This window comes from Perca fluviatilis, chromosome 24 (genome assembly GCF_010015445.1).
Source record: "Perca fluviatilis chromosome 24, GENO_Pfluv_1.0, whole genome shotgun sequence".
NCBI lineage: Eukaryota > Metazoa > Chordata > Actinopteri > Perciformes > Percidae > Perca > Perca fluviatilis.
This window is the reverse complement of record NC_053135.1, coordinates 12,985,922-13,009,358: the sequence shown is the minus strand read 5'-3', so window position 1 is coordinate 13,009,358 and position 23,437 is coordinate 12,985,922. Positions and strand designations below refer to the sequence as shown.

The 23,437-nt window shown below is 40.5% G+C and overlaps 3 protein-coding genes across 7 annotated transcripts; 1 reads left to right on the top strand and 2 right to left on the bottom strand.

The window, feature by feature from the left end:
- Positions 1–4,555: 4,555 nt before the first annotated feature.
- Positions 4,556–13,308, bottom strand: LOC120554176 (coiled-coil domain-containing protein 122-like). 5 transcript variants are annotated; one of them, XM_039792865.1, is made up of 7 exons: positions 13,202–13,306; positions 12,634–12,749; positions 11,710–12,108; positions 11,494–11,610; positions 11,230–11,303; positions 10,769–10,850; positions 4,556–4,685 (listed from the first exon to the last, which is right to left on the bottom strand). In XM_039792865.1, the coding sequence occupies exons 1-7, from the start codon at positions 13,227–13,229 to the stop codon at positions 4,665–4,667; spliced, it is 837 nt and encodes a 278-aa protein (XP_039648799.1). In that variant the 5' UTR covers positions 13,230–13,306; the 3' UTR covers positions 4,556–4,664. The 5 variants fall into 5 exon arrangements, with proteins under 5 accessions (XP_039648799.1, XP_039648800.1, XP_039648797.1 ...); XM_039792866.1 differs by lacking the exon at positions 4,556–4,685 and adding an exon at positions 9,354–10,359 and having other exon boundaries at positions 11,755–12,108; positions 13,202–13,308; XM_039792863.1 differs by lacking the exon at positions 4,556–4,685 and adding an exon at positions 9,354–10,633.
- A 55-nt stretch (positions 13,309–13,363) lies between these two features.
- On the top strand, positions 13,364–16,521 carry mtrf1 (mitochondrial translational release factor 1). Its single transcript, XM_039792859.1, has 9 exons — positions 13,364–13,913; positions 14,361–14,458; positions 14,538–14,619; positions 14,749–14,856; positions 15,129–15,301; positions 15,403–15,520; positions 15,626–15,762; positions 15,889–15,987; positions 16,159–16,521. Exons 1-9 carry the CDS (start codon positions 13,511–13,513, stop codon positions 16,282–16,284), a joined length of 1,344 nt encoding a protein of 447 aa, XP_039648793.1. The 5' UTR covers positions 13,364–13,510; the 3' UTR covers positions 16,285–16,521.
- Positions 16,522–17,912: 1,391 nt separating this feature from the next.
- Positions 17,913–22,373, bottom strand: wbp4 (WW domain binding protein 4). Its single transcript, XM_039792861.1, has 10 exons — positions 22,262–22,373; positions 21,961–22,033; positions 21,809–21,871; positions 20,864–20,990; positions 20,551–20,772; positions 20,349–20,419; positions 20,164–20,239; positions 19,823–20,037; positions 19,445–19,683; positions 17,913–18,676 (listed from the first exon to the last, which is right to left on the bottom strand). Coding segments are annotated over exons 1-10 (1,293 nt in total). The 5' UTR covers positions 22,264–22,373; the 3' UTR covers positions 17,913–18,471.
- Positions 22,374–23,437: the final 1,064 nt, after the last annotated feature.

Here is a 23,437-nt window from a genome sequence, read left to right as displayed (position 1 = left end):
CTGTTCCACGCAGACAATGTGCTGATCAGCAACAATCAGAGGGTACGAGCGGCTGTCGCAATGCCAACATGAGCATTTATATACGTCCTTCCTTTGCCTCCACATGGACACACTCAGCACTTACAGTTCAGACAGGAGGAAATAGAAGTCTCGACCTTGTCTTACCCAGTAATGTGACCTAAAACCACAGCGATCTCAAAAATAGCTTGAACATGACCTGATTGAGAAAGGCCTGCGTTGACAAATTTTTAGGTCAAACCAATCCAGTGTTTGTATTATTAATGCTGTGTGTGCTATAAATCATTTCTTTTCCTTTTAATGCAAAGTCTGAGGCCTCTTAACACAGTAGCAGCACAGATCTGGTAAAAGCCATGCAGACCTGACCCTAGATCAGCCCAGATATGGGAAGCTTTGTGTAAGTAAGCAGCTGAAGGAATCATCTGGCTGACATCTGCCTGTCTGTACTGACACAACTGCAAGAGAAGCTCACAAATCCTACTTTCTTGTTTGCAGGGAGGGACAGTAGGTGTGCTCAGTGTACAGATAATTTGACACAGCAAAGTAAACCGAAACCCTTACTTGCCCTTAAAGCATATTTGTCCTGCGATCATCTTAGCTAGACACTCGTTTGTTTCCAAAGCTTCCTTTTCTTTTTGGAATTTTGTATTTTGCTCTTCTGCAGCTCACCATAAACAGCCATTTTTTTTTTACTGAGATAGATGGAGCAGATGTGGGTCAGACAGGCACGAAGACTCTCTCTCTAATAGGTCTTCATTCATTTTCAGTGCTTCTGAAACTCTATTTCTGTGAATACTCTATGTCCTCAAATCCTCATTCAGCCAACATTTGGGTACATCGTGTTCCACCACACACACACACACACACACACACACACACACACACACACACACACACACACACACACACACACACACACACACACACACAACTATAAACATGCACAGTCTGAGGTCAGCTTCTATCACTGCAGTGTTTCCTGTTTGCTTCTTACTTTTGAGACAGGAAGAGAAATCAGTCGCCTTCTCCTTCTTCCTCACGCCGTCCTTCACTTTTCACCTCAGTCTCATTTCCACTACCTTTTTTTTTTTTTTTTTTAAAGGGGAGTGGGAAGACAAGCAATTTCTGACAACCAAACCACCACTATCACTATCATTATGCATTTTTATTTTTATTACACTGACCTGCAAATGGTATCTTCAGCATCTTTCTTTTTTCTCCTTCCATATCTACTTTTGATAAAGAAAGTCGGTTACACATTAGGCTTTAGACAAAAATGGATGTTGCCTCAAATATGGTGATGTAGTTTCTTTATATACAGTCTAGTTTTTTTTTTTTTTGCATTTTAGTGTCATGTGAATGTTAAACGAGCAGACAACTAGATAAAATATAACAAAAAAGTACGGAAAATCATTTTCACATATTTCCCATATTTTTTAAAACGTCACAACTTGCAAACTGAGCTATATTTCCCAAATATGAAGTCATAAATAATCGGTCAGACGTTCAAATTGCACACAGTAAACACGAAGGCACCAACTGTCATGGCCCTATAAATGATGAGAACATGGATATCAAAATTTTCACCTTTCATGCATGCACTTTAATCTTAAATCAAAATCAGACTTTTATTTTAAAGTTGCAATATGTCATGCATTTACTGTATTTAATAGAAAAATGACCCCAATGTGTCATCAGATATTAAGGAAACATGCTGAGTTGAAATACTATGTTTTCTGACAACAATGCTAAATACAGTATTTTCTCCTTTTGAAATTTCCGTTCCGTGACGGAATGTGTGTTTGTGTATGGGCCTGTGTGTTGGTATCAACTGCCCCGTTTGACAGCCAGGCCGGGTTGCCAGATATACCTGTAAAAAACGAAAACCCAGAGCGCTGCAGCTGTAGTACAGCCATGGAAGCAGCAAACAAACGAACGGGATCAATGGAGATAGATTCATTGCACCCGCCCTAATAAAAAAACTCGCCATCTTTCTAAGGTTGCCTAACCAGAGACGAGGTAAAACAAGGGTAAATATTGGAGATGCATTTAAAAGATGGAGACAGCTTAGAGCCTAGAAGGACACCGAGTTAACTAATTTCCTTCTAAAGAGGTAAGCGTTGAGCTTCATTCATTTATATCACGGCTAACGCAGGGATAGTCATTTTCATTCATGTGCTCACATTAAATATTATATAGCGTAACATTACTCGAGTTAGTTACACAAGATCTCATTTCTCTCCTTCATCCAACCAACACTGACACAAATGCTGTATTTGTAACTTTAGAAAATGTTGGAATTGAAGCTTAGTACAACTCACACCAACTCGGACTGATAAATGTACACAAAGAAACGCGCGCGCACACCAGCGATAGTACAGGCTTTGAGAGCAAACAGAAGCAGAGGAGAGGTCAGCGTTTCAGCTGCAGTCAGGATATACAGCAGAGCGTGGGCACAATGTGTAAAATACTGTAGATCTTAAAGAAAAGAAGGAAAAAAACACTTTGTAGCTGTATGTGATGTGTCAAAGCTAACGTGACATTAGCTGCCGTCACGGCTTACAAAGACGCTCCGAATAAGAAGAGAAAGATGTGACAATAGAGCTTGTAATGCGACATGTTTTGAAGGATTATTTCCTGAGGACTCTCTGTAGGTGCCAAGTGACTGATATGCCGGTATATATCACCTCAGCATTGTGATATAATGACAGAGCTTCTATGTTTAGTGGAATGGATTTTCTGCAATAGTTTGGGCTCGCCTCTTCATGTAAACAAAAGGATTTCTGGGGCCTGCAGCCATTCAGACCTCTGATGCTCTTTTAAAAAAACAAACACCAGCAGTAAAAAAGGCAAATATTGGCGTCTAAACACCCACGCACACCTGGTGTACGATACCGAGTGGTAAACAAGCAGCCTCTTCACAAGCACGAGTTGAAGAAGGTTGGTGGGTCTGTTTGCATGATGTGTTTATATCGATCTGGAACCCTTTTTAAAGTGCCATAGGAGAAGTACAGCCATTAAAAGTGTCCACTTCGTCTTCGCCTGTAGCGAGGGGGATGTTGTAAATGTCCAATATTTAACCTCCTTTTTCTAATGTTTGAAAAAGGGGTTTGTGGTAGTCTGGCTATCACCAGACCAAGCTCAATCTTTTAAGATTGAACATTAGTCTGGGGAGTCTGCTCTGTACTTTCTACTGCACAAGGGGCGGGATCAACTGGCACAGTTCAAATGACTCTGTACGCAATTGGATAGTCCTTCAACCAATCAGACCAACAATCCGGGCGACGTAGCAGCGACAGCGGCACCAACGGGTCGCTGCGCTTCGGTGGCCGCCCTGTTGAATGTAAGCCAGTTTGTGATTGGTCCCCGCAAAAATTGTAACGGAAGCAGGATAAACAAACCAAGGGGGTAAGCTTCGCTTCAGAACTCGAACCTCCTATGGCGCCATTTTGATGCTACAAAACGATCACCTCCCGTTAGCATTCCACTGACTGCCATTCATTTTGACGTCACTTTGACAGCGAATAACTTTACATCTGAAGCGTTTAAAGACTCTATTTGTCCATTGTTTATTTCTAAAGAAACAGGACAATGTATAAAAGGCTCCATTACCTTGTACCTCACGTTATGGCTCCGTAGAAGACTTTTTTGTAAAAATAGGCTAACGATTGTGTCATAACCACGCGATTTACTGTCGCACAGTAGAGGAATTACCGTATAGTACAGGAGAAGCTCATAGGCAGTTTCGACTTACATGAGCTGTTTAGGTTTAATTACTAATGTTAACTAGCATTTTAGTTAGCAATAATTAGCCTGTGCCTATGTTATCTCCTTACATATACCTACGCTCTCCGTCTCTGTAAGATTGAATGATTGAGATTTCTCTTGGCACAGCTACCAGAAGACTTACAACTTTCCGACAGGTTGCTCACGTCACATCTACGTCGTCTCTCTGAGTTGGAGGCTGCTCAGTAACGCTCAGCGCTCACCGGAAAAGTGCTTCTAATATCCTTCACTGGTCTCCGTCCAGAGCAACGGGGTCTGGTGGTCCAGTTTATATATTGTCTACGAGACAAACGTACAGGTTTCCATCCTGAGCTGCAGTGCAAAATCAAATCGCCGGCAGATCGGGCTGGTTTTACCCAGTCTAGGTTTGCGGGAGATAAAGAGATAGAGTCTTTTTTATTGAAATACTGAAGGGGAAAACATCACTTTGTAGGAACTTCTTTTTGCCACATTTAGCTGAGCAGCTTGAATTAGTCTCGATAAAGTACGACACAAATATATTAATAGTTAATATACTAATATCCATGGAGGATAATAGCAATATGACAAGAAGTGCTGTCTAAGCCAGGAGCACTGCCATATCCATTAACAGGACTTCAGCTATGCTAGCAGCTCTGTGAAGCGGTGCTTTGAGCTAAATGCTAACATCGAATAGAATGACTAGAATAAGAATAAGAATTTGATAACTAGCTCTAAACACGAACCAAAGTCGTGGGAACGTCACATTTAAATACTGAAGAATAAAAAGCTTCATTCTGTCGGAACTTCCTTTTTATAGAAAAACATTTCCTCAGCAGTCGTAAAGGAACATTTAAGGAACAGAACAGGGCGGGTAAAGAGGAGGATGTTGTTCATGTTTTTCACTGCCGATGTTCAATGCCCTGTGAAAAGAAAAAGAAAAAACTCACTGCAGAGTGATAAAACTGCAGCTGTGGTTTCTGCATGCCTGTGTGAGCGGGAATAAATAAGGAACAGTATGTACAGGACAGCACACAGCTTTTCCATCTGTATGTGTGTGGGGAAAAAAAAGTCACTGGGGGTGTGAGGAAGGGATACTTGAGTTTTACTTTCTCCCCACCATTTCTTCCTTCTCAGTTTCATTCATAATTTACTGTCCCACTGTTCTATCTGAAATTAGGATGCAGAGAGGAAACAAGCTGAAGCAAGCCCCCCCTCCTCCTGCTTAGCAAGCACACTTGTTCTTATGATGTCATGCACGACCCGGGACTCCCTGCTGCTCCCCGTAACTGCCTTACTTTCTAGCTGCAGAGGAACTAAATGAGCCTCCTCATCTCTTGTGCCGCAGATTCAAAGGAGGCCAGAGCTTTTTACTTTCCTGCACACATTAAAGCATCTTGTGTCCTAGATTGTTTATTTACAACGCTATTTATAAGTAGCGTGCCAAAGATGTGCTGGCCTACAACAATAAAGGCTATCTGACTTTGCATTTACAACCTTGGATCAAAATACAGACGCCAGGCTAATCTCAATTCAAGTCATTAAAGTTAGGACGTTTTTGGAAAAGGCATATTGGATCAGCCTGAAGATTAGCTGCATAATAACCAGTGTTGTGGAGTATGTTGTTATAGGAACGTCATAGGATTTCCTTTATATTTTACACACAATAATCAACATATTTACTTCACTGTATGGAGGACAGGTGTAAAAATACCCAGCGCACAGAGTCAGTAGTCTGTGACTTAATGCAAACAGCTGGCTGTACAATATTCCTGCTGCAGTCTACTGAACATGCACAAGCAAATGAACAGCTTTATCAGAAGAAATACATACCTACACTGAATCACGTACATATGCTAAAGTGTGTACTTTCCTTGAGCATTTAAAATGTATTCTGCTTTATGGTCTTCACTACATTTAAGAGACATATCGTACTTGTAAAAACAAAAAATCCTGTTATCTGCCATGGATACCATGAGTGTTTGCTCAGGTACATAGCAGGGTGGGGCTCTGTTACAGGAGTGTGTGTGTGTGTGTGTGTGGGTTAAAGGTTTTGTTTATAACATCTATTTTTGGGCTGGGTTATTTCCTGGAGTTAAGCGAAACCTTTTAGACACGTCATGCTCTTAAGTTCCCTCATCCCACATTCCCGACGCAGAGTCACACTAACACTGTGGACCATTTCGTGCCTGTGCAAATCAATACATTCCTCGGACTCATGCCCAGCCACACCCTATAATAGCTTTGGAATACCTTTATCTGGTTTCTGTGTGCAGTTAAAAGGGCACAGCTCTCAGCCTCTGGGAAAGGAACACCTTTGTGACCCACCCAGTGGGCTTAGGTCGAACGAATTAAGGAGGAGCTTTTGGTCATCGCTGAATCGCATACTGACAATTATTACTGCATATCGGAGCAGATTAAAGCAACGTGAAAATAAGGCAGTTGGTTTAGAAATCAGCAAGTTTATTTTGTTGGTAGCAAGCTGGTGCTGTTTAGTCTAACAAGAACCAATGGGAGCAATTAGAGGCCAGCAGAATCCCAATGGTTTTGCCTGTGTTCAGCTCTGACTGCTGAGGGATATTCCCTCCTCTCTTCTTTTTAATTTGGTTTTCCACACACAACCCCCCCCCCCCCTCCTTGCACAAACACACACTAGGGAACTATTTTATAAGTCAGGATTAGTCAGCTTTGTGAGACAGTAGCTTCTCTGAGTTGTCTGGATAACTTTACAGAGGCAGTAATTACTTGTACAAACAAAAGGAAGGTAAATACACTCTCTCAGGTCTCTGGAGGTAAAGCCATACTCAAGTTGACTGAGCAGTTGCCTGAGGGGCACTAAGCTTCTTAAAGCCGCAGCAAACAATTACCGGTAGCATTGAAACATAGGTTTCTCTGGGGACTTGATCAGCCTCTGAAACTTAAGTTCATCAGTCTGAGATCAAGAGCAAACAAATCCTGTGTTCTCTCCTGACTGCTACGACATGGAAAGGACGAAGGATGATCATTTGGGGGGCGCATTTCCCCGTATCGGGTGTGACTGAACTGCTGAGGTCACGGAGGAAAACTTTCCTCAGTGTGTTAAAAGAACACAACAGCTCAGCTGACTGTGTACACACTTGAGTCAGCTGTGCCACCCAGCAGTCACCAGCTGCTGGTTGGGAGTCAGTTGTTAATGACTATAAGATATACAAGGTGTCTGTTTTGATAAGAGTTGGAAGCAGATCTAAAATGATTAGTCCATAAGCTAAGAAAAGTTAAGTTTAAAGGTGAAATTTTCTCTGTTACAATAGCAAATTGAATCTCTTTAAGTATAGTTAATATCATTTCTGAATGACTTTGCTGATCTCAAATCTGGAACCTGGGGCTCATAAAAAAAAAGGAAAAGATTCCAGTTACCCTGCTTCTTGGAACAGTCCCCAGATGTACTTCGCTGCGAGAGGGCAGACGCCCAAAGCAAAAGTTAAATAGCTGGCAGTGTTGCTAGCAGCCGATGCAGACGAGTGACAACACTTAAATAAGACATATTTTCTTAAGAGGATTATCTTTAGAGTGTGTCAGTCACAGGAGTCAGAGAAAATGTTCCACTATCCACCTGCACGCACACACAAACACGTCCACGCAGATTGTGCAGGTGAGATAAAATCAGTAAAGCGCTAACAGATAAAGGTGCGCATGAAAACATACACACATACATTTTGAAGACCGAATGAGATTTTCCTGCAGTTCGGATAATAATTGTTTTACACCTCTACTGTTATGTTGGCCGCTCTGCCAAACTCTGCAGTAAATACACCTCAGCCTACAGTAGTTAGGAGTTCAGGAATTTATTACACAAAACCCAACACTCGAGGCATGCACATAACAATTTCTCATACAATTCAAGTCGACTGTGTTTGCCTCCACGCAACACACATGGGCAGCGAGCCACAGGAGGTGCAAGCAACCATAAATTCACGAGTCACGAGATGGAGTACAACCTTAATGGGAGGTATGCAGAGCTGTGTGAAACAAAATGCAGCAGACAAATAACAGGCTGTCATTCTGCTTACATGACAAGGGTAAAGATTTAAAGCCTGGCATCTAGTACAAACATGCGACCATTAATCAAGGATGGAGAAAGCATGCTTTGTGCGATTGTACAGTACGTTTACAATTATGATCTGTTATTCTGTGAAGCAGAATTGTAATGTAATGTTACATGTAACAAGATATATTCTTGTCTGTATTAAGTATTTGTGGTATCTTAAAAGCTCATGCGGGCATGACACAATAACTAACCAACATTACTAACTCAATTATCTTGTGGATGCCAATTGATGGGAATCTTTTGATGGTATTCTCAGTGAGAAAATGCAAGAATACAATTGGTGAATGGATGACAAATTTCTGTAATAACAATCAGAATTTGTATATAATTTAGTAGTATAGTACATATTATAGTGTAGCAGTCTACTATTACAGTGTAGCAGTCTGGTATTTGTACCTTTTTGCACCAAGTCAGTCTAAATGTTGCTTTTTAATAAACTTTATGTTTTATTTAACATCACACATATCTGGTTATAATGTTAACTCACTGAAATACATTATAGGACATACATACGACAACTAATTAAACAGTGGCTTTATCTGTACCGAGTTATTGCAATCTATAGATATTCTTTCCTCACCTTCCACTACTTTCTCTATGGACCCAATATTGTTGAAGAGGCAAAATGATTAAACGGTGCACTGCATCAACTCAAGATGACACAGTTGCACAGAGAAATAAATAAATAAATGAGCTCAGCCATCTTGCATAGAGCTTCTCAGTCGATGTGAAAGCTTGCCGAGCATGTTTTATTGGGCATACTCATTTATCAAAGAGGGAGCACAAAGTGAAAGAGATGTTTCTTGTAGAGAGGCACGCCAAGTTTAAAATGAGAAAAACTACAATTTTTAATGCATTATTTTACAGGAATGGTAAAAAAAAAACTATCTTAGAGTTGCAAAAATTATAATATACATGATATATATAATGACATACCTAATTAAAGATGACAAAATGAAAACAACTCTTAATTGTCATACCTTCATCACTCTATTTTTTTTTATAAATCTCCACACTCCCCCTCTATGTTCTCTATTTCAGCAGCCAAGTGTATGTTGAAGTGACGGCTGATGCCAGAGTGGAGTAGACAAATGTGTCACAGCCGAATAAATAAAACCAGCATGTGGTTGAGGGCTGGTGTTAAATTCATTCCATTATCAGCTAGGCCTAATGTGCTTGGACTGGGAGGATGTAACTGGCAATTTCTTACAAAGGAACTCGCTGCAGGAACCGCTCCTCAGAGTGGGAACCTCTTGATACGCGTACATATGTTGAAACAATTAATGCACACTGAATTTCAATTTATCAGCTCCCCACTATGGCATACTGGAACCTTATTTCTGACTACTTTATGAGAATAAAAGTTGTATGTGACAACAACAAAAAATGACGAAAGGGAATCAAGGTTAAAAAAAGAAATGGCCATGTGTGGTCACCCTGTTAAGGAGTGTACACATGCTTGTACTGTACAATGTGAATGCTCAAAAGGGGGAGGGGGGGGGGGGGTCATAAATTCCTTCTGCCAGTGACATTGCAGTATGTTTCTTTCTATATATACTGTCCATCCACTTTCTAAGAGGATGTTTTGGGCAGTTTGATGCACATTTGACTTTATGCGTGTAATATTGTGATTGCGTGTTTTGACAGCTTGAGTGGAGGGGCCCGGGGACTAAGCAGCGCCAACAGGACAGAGCAGAGGGCTGTCAGGCAGAGCACATGCTAATAAGGTCAGCCAGACAGATCAGTACTGCGGTAAAGCAGGCAGCCAGACTGGCTGGATAGATTGCCCAAGGGCACCTTTAAGGAAATGGCCCACTAAACTACAATTTGTGGTTGTGAGTGGGTAATGAAAACACTCCTAACTATTGGGTAAATCATCACATGTTGTCCTTCACCTCCCACACATTCAACCAGACTCCCTAATAGTATATTAAAGCTGTAGGTACTGTGGGTTAGTACACGCACAGTTTGGTGCTCAATACCTACCGCAAATATGTTATAGATTCATTGTTTTTAGATGTCAAATACTGTAGTTGCATGCATTTGTCTTGAAATTGGTCATTTTGCTATTTAATGGTTGACTAATTATGCCAGGTAAGATTTGGAAAGCTGGCACACACATCATCTCAACACAAATCTGCACAAAAAAAGTACCCGCGCAATGTAATCTCATTCATGACATGACATGACAACAATTTTCTGAAAAGGCAGTTTCATTGTTTTATTAGTTTCGAGTTATCGTTGAAGTAGCACAGTCACGCCCTTGTTAGCCGGCAGTGGGACTGTCACCTCGCAGACCATCAAGCGACCCAGTGAAGCAGAAGCTGGAACAGCGTGTACCAAAACAACACCATCACACTGACAGTTAGAGTAGACACTTGGCTTCTGTTCTGCATGGGTCATTGTTGTGGACACTGACTGGACAAACCGATTAACTGTCACAGCCCGACCTAAGAGCCCATCCCACGCCAGGCTGATGTTGCCTGCAATTTAGTCTCAGAACAGCCGCCCTGTTATCAAAGGAAATTTTAAAAAAATGCGATAACAGACAAAACATTTTAATACTTCTACTGTTATCTCTCTGACAAAACGTTGTGCATTTTAAAGGAACACATTCGGTAATAAATGTTATTATCAAACTACTGTATGTTGGGAATTAACAGTCAAGGTGAGGGTTTTGTGATGAAATAAAACAGATAGATAGACAGTTAGTTAACAGTAAGATTTCTAGTTGACACTGCTGCCCCCAGCTGTTCATTTGTAGTAACAGCAACCTGTTACTTCCTGTAACACACAGGCCCATAATAACTACAGGCTTACATTCAATCTGATAACAAATAAATCCAGATAAGATGTTATCATAAACCATGTTTATCCGATTTAGACAAGCCTGACACTGCATGTTTAATGACCACTGACCGCTGAGTCCTGAGATGACATCAGTTGCCCTTTGAGCTGGGCGAGCTCTCTCTCCATGTGGTAGACATCTTCAGACATTTGCCTAAAAGTAAAGCAGGCACAGTTTGGCAGCGTTTACAGTGTGGAACGTTTTTGCACTTGGGGCAATTTGCCTCCAAATAGCCTCCCAAATGACAACAATTGAAAAGGCACAATGAAATGAGATGCATATCATTAACAATAAAACCCTGGGTGGTAAAGTGAATTGTTTTCTTCACTCATTAATATGATGTTTTGAACATTCCCATTCTAAATGTATTAAAAGAAATTAAAAATTAAATGTCTGCTGGCTTTTAGAGCTGTAGCGTGTCATTTTGCTATCTTTACTTTACTTTTGGTTTATTGTCCATACATTTAGAATTATCATCTGTACAAAACACTTAAAAAAATGTATAAATAAGATGATGTTGCATTTATTTTACCTGTGGGCAGCCTGGGCCCTGCTCAGTTGGCAGCGGAGGCGCTTCACAATGGCTTCATAGCGCCTGTTCTGGATCTGAAGGAAACACACAGTAACAATTCAGTTTATATGAGATCATTTGGTATAAAACAGGAACTCAAACTATGAACTTGGTCTTAAGTCCTGAGAAATGCCTCCTCCCATACGTCAAAAAATCGTAGATTCATAGATGATGAACATAATTGTTAGTTTTAGACAATAAATTCTCCACTTCTATTTGCCATACCTCTATGTCTTTCTTTATCTGGGTATGAGTCTCAAGCTCTTTTTGCACTTTCTCTCTTGTTTTAGCTATAGTTTCCCTCATCAAAGAGATCTCCCCCTTCAGAGCATCAATCTCACTCTGCGGAAAAGAAGAATTATGTCAGATTAACAATTAACATGACATGTAACGTTTAAAATGTCAATATATATTTAGTATCATCCAGTTCATTTTCTCCACCTTTGCCATTTGCACCGTGTTTCCATTTGGATCCTCCAAATCTACCTTCAGCTCCTCTTTCTTCTGTGTCAGCATCCTGACCAGTGCTCTTTTCTCCTCCAGCTCTTTATGGGCCTCTGTCTGGCTCGCCGCATGCAAAACAGCTGCTCTGTGAACCTCCATCTTGTTTCGGTAAGCTTTGAACCCTGCCAGTGCCATGCGAGCATTCTCCTCCTCCTCGCTTATACCAATCTGGAGTTCTGTATTTTCTTTGCGGATGGATGCACAGTGGTCATGCAGGACTCTTGTCTGCCGCTCCAGGTGCTCCATCTCACCCTCAAGCATTAGGAATTCCCTCACTTTAGATCTCAGCTCCTGTTCTGCCGTCCCACCTATCTTCTCAACCTCTGAAAGAGTCGCCTGACAAAAGGAGGCAAGGCAAAATGTTCAAATCAGTGTTTACTCCCCTTGTGAGACCTTTGAAATAGGCAGTTAGATGACACTCTCCCAGCTTTTTAAGAGAGAGTAGTCAGCTTGTCTATTCCTTATAATTATATTGCATGGATACATGCATATTCCTTAATAATAAACTATATGTATTTGCAAGAACCACAAATAAAGTAGGACATTTTATTGCAATAAACCCTATTTTTTTAATGACTGCAGTGGCATTGATACACACTCCCCTCTTTTTCTTGCAAATTGCATTGCACACCTAATGACCAATTTCTGAAAAATATGGCTACATTGGCTATATGTTAAATAAGACCAGCATATTTGTATTAATTATTTAATTGCCCTCTATTATGTATCTATTAAGGCAGCACTTCCACTGTGGCACCCACTACTTCTATCTCTGTTACAACTTCTGCTGTTATAAGTGTATAATGGAGTGAATACTTTTGTTAATTATCAGAGTTAGCTGATATTAGTTGTATGGTGAACCTGCAGGGAGATGAGTGTCTTCTGTTTCTCTTTCAGGGCCTCAGTCTGGGCACAGCTGTGCTGGCTGACATCCTCCACTGCCTTGGTTAGTGAAAACCCAGACTTATCCTGTGTTCCTGAGAGACAGTTTTAAAAAAGTGTTAATAAAAAAGTGTAATTCAAGTTTTTGTTTAACCAGCTGACTGTTAATGCAGTTAGTCAGCAGTCACATTTATAAAGTAAAAGTTGGCAGCCAAAAAGTAACCTAAGGTCTTGCTAGAAGTGTTTCCAGAAGTCATCTTTTAATTATGGTCACCCCTAAACACAAAATGTTAACGTTTTATACATGTAGCTAGCTAGCTAGCTACTGGGCTACAGCTAAACCAGCACATAAAGGTTAATAGCGAGTTCAAAGCTTCAAAAATACTAAGTGAGCTAAAATGATGCTAGCTAATAATTGGCTAACATAGTGTTTTTGCATACCGTAGTTAAATCGACTTTCATAAGCTCAGTAATTAACATTAGACAGACTTCAACATAATTTTTTTTGTCAATAAGCACGCTAAACTATAGTTCGTCAATATCTTACCAATTTCACTTGCTCTAAGGTTTGACATTGCTATGAAATGCACTGTAATGAAGCTTTGTTAGCCAATTACTAGAAAGATAATGGTTTTGTCGAAACGATTAAACTACAAATCCCAGAGTTCACGTTTTCTCCTCGACCTCGTTTCCCAAACTACATCCGGTCTCTGCTGCGTTCCATTTACCTCGGAAGTCGGAGGAGTTACTGAACGGTGACCTGCCGGCGCAATGGCAGTTGTTGTGAACACTCGAACAACAGGTGTAGCGTTATATTATTGTTTTACTTCAGTTATTGCTCTCCAAATGTAGTCAAATGCTCGTCAATGGCTGGTCTCGACTGTGCTCTTTGTGTAGCCGTGTAGTCTACAGCAGCAGAGGGAGAAGAGCAGGATGGAGGACACTAACAGGACACAGCAGAACACAGGTGCGACATTGGGGTACAGTACAGGTGCGACATTGGGGTACAGTGGCACCAAGACGCCTCTATCACAGGGATCTGGGGGACTTGTACAAGACAGAGTCCGTTCAGAGGTATCTTCAGCAGCTCATGGAGGAGTTCAGAGACCTCAGCAAGAAGTTACAGCACGCATATCTCAGCGAATCTGACAGAAAAGTGCTTAGTAAGAAACACACAGAGCTGCTGCCTCTGGCAAATGTCTTTGAGGAGATTGAACAAGCCCTAAAAGACCTTGAGGAAGTCCTTTCCTTTCTGCATAGTGAGTATTTTGTTTGTTTATGTAACAATTGTCCAAATATACATATAATAGTATTTTTTTTTTTAGTGACATAAGAAAATACAGTTCTATACATGCAATATATATACCTAACTGACAGTGCCATAGAGATGCTTTAAATGTGTTCCCAGGTTGCACATGACAAATTTAAGGTCTTAAACTGTATTAGAATGTCTTACAGGTAAGTACAAGTTTTGCAGTCTGTATTACTGAACGCATTTGGTGTCCATGTTCTTGTTAAAATTTTGTCATACCCTTATTTTATTATTATTATTATTATTGTGTCACAATATCCATCATATATTTCCAGCTGTTAATTAGCAGATTTTTCTTTAATAATATTAGTGAAAGTCACTCTTAAATTGCAGATAGCATCAACATATCTTCCAATGCAAACGCCATGATCTTTGCTTTCCCTCCTCACTGCAGGTTCAGCTGCAACCAAAGATGAAGATGACCAGTTGACCCAGCTCTTAAAGGTGGAAGAAGAACAAATCTCCTGCAAGATTTTGGCCTTAAGAAAAGATGTAAGAACACGAAGGCATGATCAAATATGTGTAGAGATGTGTTTAAAGAACAGCTAATGAGTATCTTCGTCCTCTCCAGTTGATCAAAGCTCTTGTGCCCATCGACCCTCTTGACTCCAGTAATATTCTGCTGGAGGTTGTATCAGGACGAACAACAGGAGGTATGGAAGAAGGGATTTTTTTCACTATCTGCTTATTTAAAGACAGCCACGGTTTACCAGGTAGCTGCTGGTAAATAATTCTTGCAACATGCCTGCATCAACAAGAACAACTTTTTCTTGTGGTTTCAGGTGACATCTGTCAGCAGTTCACCAGAGAAATGTTTGACATGTACCAGGGTTATGCTTCTTACAAGAATTGGGACTTTGAGCTTCTGAACTTTACACCTGCTGAGTATGGTAATTCATATTTTTTTGTCTGTTTACAGTACTGTGTCATTCATCCTTTGCAGCCATCGCTGAGGGGTGTACACGTGACGTGATGTCGCTAATATCAATTGCAGCATTGCATTGCAATGCTTAATGTAAAGGTGCCATTTCTTAATGTTATTAGTTCCACCTGTGCTTTTCTTGCTGTGACAAAAAAAAAAAAAAAAAATCTGTCACTTTCAAGGAGTGGCATGATAGAAAAAGATTTGGGAACACCCACATGAATTGACTGTGTCTCTCAGGTGGTCTGCACCATGCAGCAGTAAGACTAGTTGGTGAGAACGTGTACAGACATCTGAAGCATGAAGGAGGAACACACCGGGTGCAACGGATCCCTGAGGTGGGCCTCTCCTCCAGGATGCAGCGTATCCACACCGGAACCATGACCGTCATTATCCTGCCTCAGCCAGCGGAGGTACACTTTACACTCTGCTCTTTCAGTCTGTGTTTATTAGCACTAAAAAAAAGTAAAAACACATGTCTCTATTTTTGTCCTGTGCCTTTTTGTTTTCACAGTTTGAGGTCCACATTGATCCAAAGGATCTTCGCATTGACACGTTCAGATCTCGCGGTGCTGGGGGCCAAAGTGTAAACACAACAGACAGCGCAGTGCGCATTGTTCATCTTCCCACCGGTAAAACATGCCCGTTCTCGAACTACTACCAGAATAGAGGAAGTTCTGCGTTCGTATCATCCAAGTGTCAGAACTTTTCCATGCTTATCTCACCCTCCCAAACAGGTATAACAGCTGAGTGTCAGCAGACTCGCTCCCAGCTGCAAAACAGAGACACCGCCATGCGTGTGCTGAGGGCCCGGCTCTACCAGAGCATGATGGGCAAAGAGACTGAGCAGAGGCATATGGCACGAAAGCAGCAGGTGAGTGAACCCCTCTTGCAAGAGTTCACGTTCAACAACACATTTTGACCAGCCAAAGTGATGTGATATTCAAAGATCTCTGTCCTATTTAACCATGTCTTCATTTTTATCTGTACCTTACCACAGGTGGGCACACGTTCTCAGTCCGAGAGGATTCGTACCTACAACTTTAGCCAGGATCGTGTCACAGACCACAGGACTGGATATGTTACTAGAGATATTAAGGTGAGATATTGAGGGGGTGTCAGTGCATCTCTAAATTCTGCATGAATCACAAGACACTGTTTATATTTGTAATTTTTTGTGATTTTCAACCAGCCACACTGATGTAAATAGTTGAATCGTCATTGCCTTTTTTTCAAAATCAACGTCACATGTGTTCTGCTTCATGTTTAGGAGTTCATGAGAGGAGGGGAGGCTCTTGATGATCTGATCTCTGATGTACTTGAACATGCGGAGAGGGAGGCTCTTTTGGAGGCGGTGGAGAGCAGCAGCGTGAAACCACCAGAGTCTGCACACTGACACCCACCACAACACCACAACAGTCTGTCAAGTGTACTTAACAGACAGCATATCATTTAATGGATGCATCAGGCGTCTTTACAGTACTGTGACAGCGCATCAGGGCAGACACATATATTATTTTCATATTAATTTATGCTTGTGCAAATAAGGCAATGTAAGACAAACTGCAGTTTACCCATCATTAAGGATTTTATTTTTTATAATAAAATATGAAATTATATACCACAATGTCAATTTTTCTCAACCTGTTTTTTGTAGTGATGATACGTTCTGTGCCGATGCTTTCGAAAGCGCGTGTCGAGAAATCCCGGGAAGTTGTCCGTGAAGCGCGTATCGAGGCTTGCATCGTTTAGACAAAATTACGTCATCGATGACATCCGAAGCCTCGCTGCCCGTCTGTACCACGTGACTGGTTTATGAAGTGGTTTCGAATTTACACGGTTTTATTACACATCCGTTTATTACACAAGCTTCACCGCCCTCTGCCCAGATAAACCATTGCCACTTTTCAGTTTTAGAACAGCCTACTAATATTGCCACTCCTGCTATTATATTATGACCAAAAGGATCGATTTACACACGTTTGATAGCCGAATTCCTCTTAAAGGTCCAGTGTGTAACGCGTTTAGTTGTTCGTTATCAAAATCTGTGTTGCCCGTTCACAAACTTGTCCCTTTTCATGAATATTTACCACCACCATCAATTCCAAGTATTCCTATTGGCTTGACATTTTACATTTGCATTCGCATGAACTGTGGGTAGACGCTCCATATTCATGCGCCATCTTGAAATACGTTAGCCAGTAAGAGACATAGAGGACATACTGATCCGCCTTTTGGGTTTTCGCTGCTAATGGGTATCGTAGCTTCCCGTTTGCAGGGTGGTAAGGGAAGACTCATGAATATTCATTAGGGAACTCATACCTCTTTGCGATATATGATCTCAACGCTAGATGGGAGAAATTCCTACACATTGGACCTTTTAAGGAAATCCGTTTCTTATACAGTTATGTTGATGTTATTACACCAAAAGAAAATACACACTATATTGATATAAATGGATTAGGTGGAAATTGATTACTGGCGCAAAACACAGTCAAAAACCATCTTTGATAGTGTATGACAGATCACTAGATCAAATGTAATAGCCTATAACTGCCTGTTGTACACGCTTTGACAAACTGGTGGTTTTGTGAGCAAATGGAGCCTACACAAATGAACCCTTTTGCGTACCACTTTGCTGGAAAGCTTCAATGCTTCGTGAGGCTTCATCTTGCCATCACTAGATTTTGGCATTTGTGCTCCAAGTAGACATTTGGTTGTCCAAGTCATCAAACCTTTTGTCCTGTCAGTTTGTAACATCTGCCAAGTTTCCTAAACGAGCATGAGCCAGGGAACTTCTTCACCTTCATAGTGAAGTACAGTAAAGCTGACTTTTTACATTAAATGTAAACAGGCATCAGTACTGTTTAATGTCTGTAAATATCCTTCATGGTTCTTTGCCAATCAGGGTGCGGTAAAACCACCTATCAGCTTTATACACACTCGCCAAAAACACGTCACACCCTGCACGTGTGTGCCAACTGACCAGCAAATTTTCAATATCATTTTGCTGACAAAGTTGCCTTCAGTATCTGGACAGTCATAATTTATTGAGATCATATCGTCCCATCTTTAATCGCTTCTATCCATACTGCTTTATGACTAGGAAACATTGCGATTTTTCCACAAGGATGCATTATTACTAGCTTTTCATTACTAACAATATTACAAATAAAAATATGGAAAATACAAAAAAAGTTATTTAAATTGCTCTGTATGGGTACATCTGCCCTTACCAGACTACAGGATGAAATGACAATATTGTATACATAAGTATATAAAAGTGTTGCACACCTTAATTATAACATATCAGTACAAAGAAAAGAGCATGGATTGTGTCCAATGGTAGATTTTTTTTTTTAGGATTAAAAACATTTAATTTAAAGAAACTGCATTTTTTACTTTGTCTACAATTTTTCCCAAAACATATCTGTGCATCTTATGTAAAAAAACCAAAACACTCCTAATAAATTTACACTTCAAAAATCTAAAAGGTTCATCAATATGTCAAAAGTTCAGCGAGAGAGAGAGAGTTTTATTTGTGTAAAAGTCTTCTACTGCATAAAGTTTTTATGTGATCGGGTCAGTCGTCGTCGTTGTCTCTCTGTCGGAGGCTCCGGGATTTGCCGTTCTGTGTCTTGTTTTTCCTGAATGACGCAGGTCCGCCTTCCTCTCCCAGGGAAGTGATAATGCGTTCCCTGAACTTTGGTTTTGGCTCTGGCGGCAGGTCGACCGGAGTGCTGACGGCGCTTCCCTCCACTTGAGGCAGCTGTAAGTCCACCTTGGAACTGAAAGAAAGGAAGGAGAAAAAAAAAAAATGAATGAAAAAGGAACAGTTAGAGCCTTTTTAGTAGCTACTGGCACAGATATTTAGTCTGTAGTCTGCATATCAATCAGTGGATTTTTTTTTTTGCTGCTTTAATGTGTTTTATAACCCTGTACGGTGTCCTTGAGTGCCGAGAAAGGCGCCTTTAAATTATTATTATATAATAATTATTATTATTATTATATTATTATTTAACCCTTGTGTTGTCTTCCCGTCAACATGCAATTTGTTGTCCTCCCGGGTTAACCTTTTTTTAAGACGCTTTTTCAAGGTTTCTGCCGTTATTTTCTGTGCTTTTTTTCCATTAGTACTACCGGATTCACCACTAACCAACTTATTACCGCTAGTTTTACACTAAATTCATCATCAATAAACCTCATTCATATGACATTATACCTCATTTTTGAATAAAAAAAAAAAAAGCTGAAATGACAAATTATTTCAACAAATAGTGACGAGTGAGTGGATAATCACAGACTGTCAAAGTCAGGGTACTATTTAGAAACCATTTCATGGTTTCTTCAAATGCTATACAATGTAATAAAACACCCAATATTCTATGAAAGCAGGGATCTGATCCCTTCATTTTCTTTGCGAAGAGCATTGTATAGAACCATCCGTGTTATTTTGGGGTAATTTGCTTGAAAGAAACCCAAATTTCTGATGTAGAAACTTTGAAAACGGGTCACGTTTGACTGCGAGGACAACAGGAGGGTTGAACAGCACTTACTATGGATCCTCCTCTTCCTGGATCTCTTCCCATGCCCCATATGGATTGGCGGCCTTTGGCCTTTTGGTTCGTATCTTCACTGGTGCCACCTCTTCCTCTTTCTTCTCTTTCTCAGGTTCAGCTGTCGTGCTTTGGACATCTTGCTCTTTTTTCATCTCTTCAGCCGCCTCTTTAGGAGCATCGTCACTCATCTTATCTTCTCCCTCCTTTTCTGATGGCTCAGCTTCTGCTTTCCTTTTCTGAAAACAAAAAAAACAAACAAGGGAGTGTGGAATTAGTTTTTTCGTCTTATTTTTTTTTTTTTTACACAGAATCTTGACAGGCAAAAGTTAAATTAGTTCTTTACTAATTCCCATTCATTGCCAGGACTCCTCTCACCCTGAAGCTGATCTGTGAGGCATTGGGCTGCTGGCTGGCTTGTTCAGGAACTTGAGCCTCCTGAGATGCCGGGGCCTCGCTGGAGCTCTCCTCTCCTACTGAGGACGGCTCTGCCTGAGGGGTTAATGGCTCCTCCTGACTCTTGCCCTCTTTGTTGGATCCAGATCCAGGTGATTCCTTCGGAGAAAAGCCCGCTGGCTTCTCCCAGCTGGTCTCTGTGAGGTGAGGAAGACAGAGCATGTGATTATCAGACAGTATCTCCATGAAGAATAAGAAATGGAATCCAGAAATGACAAGTGGTATTTAAATGATAATTTCAGATGAATAAAGAAATATTCCACCTGCAGTCTCGGAGTTGTAGTAATATGTATAACCATCAGGACTGACGGCTTCCATCCAAGGACAGCCTGAAGTGCTCTAAAGCCAAACACAATATTAACGAATAAACGCAAGTCACCCGCATCCAACAGTTTGAAAAAAATAAAACCAAACGACTAAAAATGCACAGAATCTAAAAAATATTAACCTCAGTCTGTCCAGGCAGTGGAGAGGCTGAGTTTTCTCCATGAAAACCATCTGGTTTTTCCCATGTAGATTCTGCAGTTAAAAGACAAACGGCAAAACCATGTTGGAAAGAGTCACTTTGACCATACAGTATACAAGTATAAAGATATTGTGGGAGTATGTTGGTGTACAGGACAATGTTTGTGTTTTCTGGTTCTCCCCACCTCCAGTTACTGTGTTGTAATAGTACGTGTGTCCATCGTCTGTCTGTCCTTCAACCCAAACCTGCGCTTCTCTTTGGCCTCTGGACTTCTCGCTCGCTTTCTCTTTCTTCTGCTGTTTTTTGGTCTGGGGTCTTGTCTGGGGCCATGCCTGAGGTTTTGCCTGAGGTTTTGCCTGAGGTTGTGGGGGTGGCTGTGTTGTTGTTTGGGCAGATGAACCTGATCCTAAAACACAAAAACATCAATTAAAGTTAAGCTCCTCATGTAGCCCACGTGACACATCATTTCAATAAAATGTCAAAAAAAAAAAAATTACCTCCTGACTCCCTTTCCATCCTCTTCAGATCCTCCTCATATGCCTTCAGTGCAGCCTCCTCCATTGCCTTAAATTCTTTAGACATACGTTCCTCCTGCTTCATCTTGTCAACACTCTTCTTTTTAATCTGCAGAAAGAAAGATAAAATGAGATGATTGGCAGCAGCTAGTAGCCAATAAAAAGAGAGCTTTAGAGTCAGATTGTTATGTCTGGACCTTATCTCTCCGGACAGTCCTGAGGAGGGTGCCAAGACGGGCATGTTTTTCTTGTGCTGTGTGCGTCACTGAGAACCCTCATTTGAGGTGTATAGATTATGGGCAGGGTTCATTCAGAATATGAAACTTAACTCATATTGACCTGAACATTTAATTTTTTACTTAAAGGTCCCATGACATGGTGCTCTTTGGATGCTTTTACATAGGCCTTAGTGGTCCCCTAATACTGTATCTGAAGTCTCTTTCCCAAAATTCAGCCTTGGTGCAGAATTACAGCCACTAGAGCCAGTCCCACAATGAGCTTTCCTTGCCTTTCTCAAAGTCAGAGCAGGATACCCAGGGCTCGGTTTACACCTATCGCCATTTCTAGCCACTGGGGGACCATAGGCAGGCTGGGGGAACGCATATTAACGTTAAAAAACCTCATGAAGTGAAATTTTCATGTCATGGGACCTTTAAATGGGGAACAAAATTAACTTTTAACAAACTTTATTGTTTAGTCAGGTTGCGCAGAACTGCAGATACATGTCACGCCATTACTAAAAATCCATTTATACAAATCATCATTTGAAGTAAAACACTTATTTTTTTAAGTGTAATTAATTTCTGGAGATCATATAATGTACTAAATTAGAAGTGGGCAGCACTTTAGGCCTATGTGGAGTGATTTCAACCTTGCTTAAGAAAAAAAAAGGGACTATATATATATAGCCTACAGAAGAGTTAATACCTCAGAGATTTTTGCAGCCACATTTTCTTTGTGATTTTTCCCCCTTTCGTGGAACTCAACGCTCTGCAGAGCAAAACAAACATAAGGAGACACATGAGCATTATGTGGATAACTTTCTCAGCAACATTAACTGCATCTTGTGGCCTACTCACAGGCTTATTGTCCGCAATCCAGCACTTGCAGTACTGACAGAATTTCCTTGGTTGGGACTTCCAGTAGTCCGCCCTGAAAATGTACACAACCATCATTAGCTAACAAAACGTTTATGAATTAGATTTCCTTTATAATTTGGTTTATACAAACTCTTATCCTAGCGCAAATCACATTGTCCTTTTTATGTTTGAACCTGTTTTGTCGGCTGTGGATGTTTGCTTGCTTACATTGTTTTTGTCTTTGTGAATGATAAGAACTTTAACTTACAGATCACGTATCTGAATGTACCTCGTTACTTACATTTTAAGTCTTGGTGGTTAAAGCACGACGAAATCTTTTAAAAAGAACCAAATACAAAGACAGCCGCTTCCCACATTTCAGGAATGACAACACTGTCCGTTTATGATGACGTCATCGCCAGTCGCCGTAGAGACGAGCGCTCAAGATGATATAAATAAATGGATACTAAATATGTTGTTAAAGACACAGTAAATTATAGATACTTTTTTAAAAATATATACTTACATTTAAATATAAATATTTCAATCTGATGGAGAGTTACGGGGTCGCTAAAATTGGGTTTAGTTTCGAAGGACGTCGAGCAGTAGCTCCACCGGCGTATTTTGATGTTTGATTGCCCCCTAGTGGAGTAATAGAGGGATGACACATGGCAGAAACAGATCCCTCATGCACTCAAAACTACACCACAATCCCTGTGGAAAAGGGCTTTGCAGCAATTTGGACCAATCTCCAATTATATCTATTCCTATGTGCTCTTTTTCAGAGCCCAAAATAAATAAATAAATCACATTAGATTACATGTCATTTAGCTGACGCTTTTATCCAAAGCGACTTACAATTAAGTGCTTTCAACTGTGAAGGTTCAAACTCCAGACAACAAGTAGTAAGTGCAGGTACATTAGCTTTAAATAAGCAAAGCTACAAAGAGACATATGAAAGTGCAGGTTCAAGATTTTTTTTTATTTTGTTTTTTTTTTAAATAGATTTGCAATGTCAGTTTTCATTATATGCATTCACTCATGCATTCATATCCCTACACTCATGTGTTAGGAAAAAAAAGGTGATAACATGTTGGTTAAATGTTTGTAAAAATAAATATGGGGACGTTTTTTTAATCGGGCCCAGGTGCCAAATTGAGCTGTGGGCCGCTAATGATTCCCAGGTTCCTCCCATTCTCTGCACTATAAATGTATAGTTGTCTACATGCAACATGTAAGCATAATTTCAGCCTAAATAATAGAGGTATTTAAACTAGATGGGGACAAAGCGTGTTCTAAAAAACGAGCTAAAATGCAGGAATCGCCCTTACCGTTTTAGGTGATATTGCGAATTAATAATTAATGATAATCCCATACGTACATTAACCAAATTACCACACAAATGGCCAGGGACCTTTTGGGTCCATGAGGATCTCGGTCCCTCGGTTATCTTATATTTGTTAAGCCAACATTATCA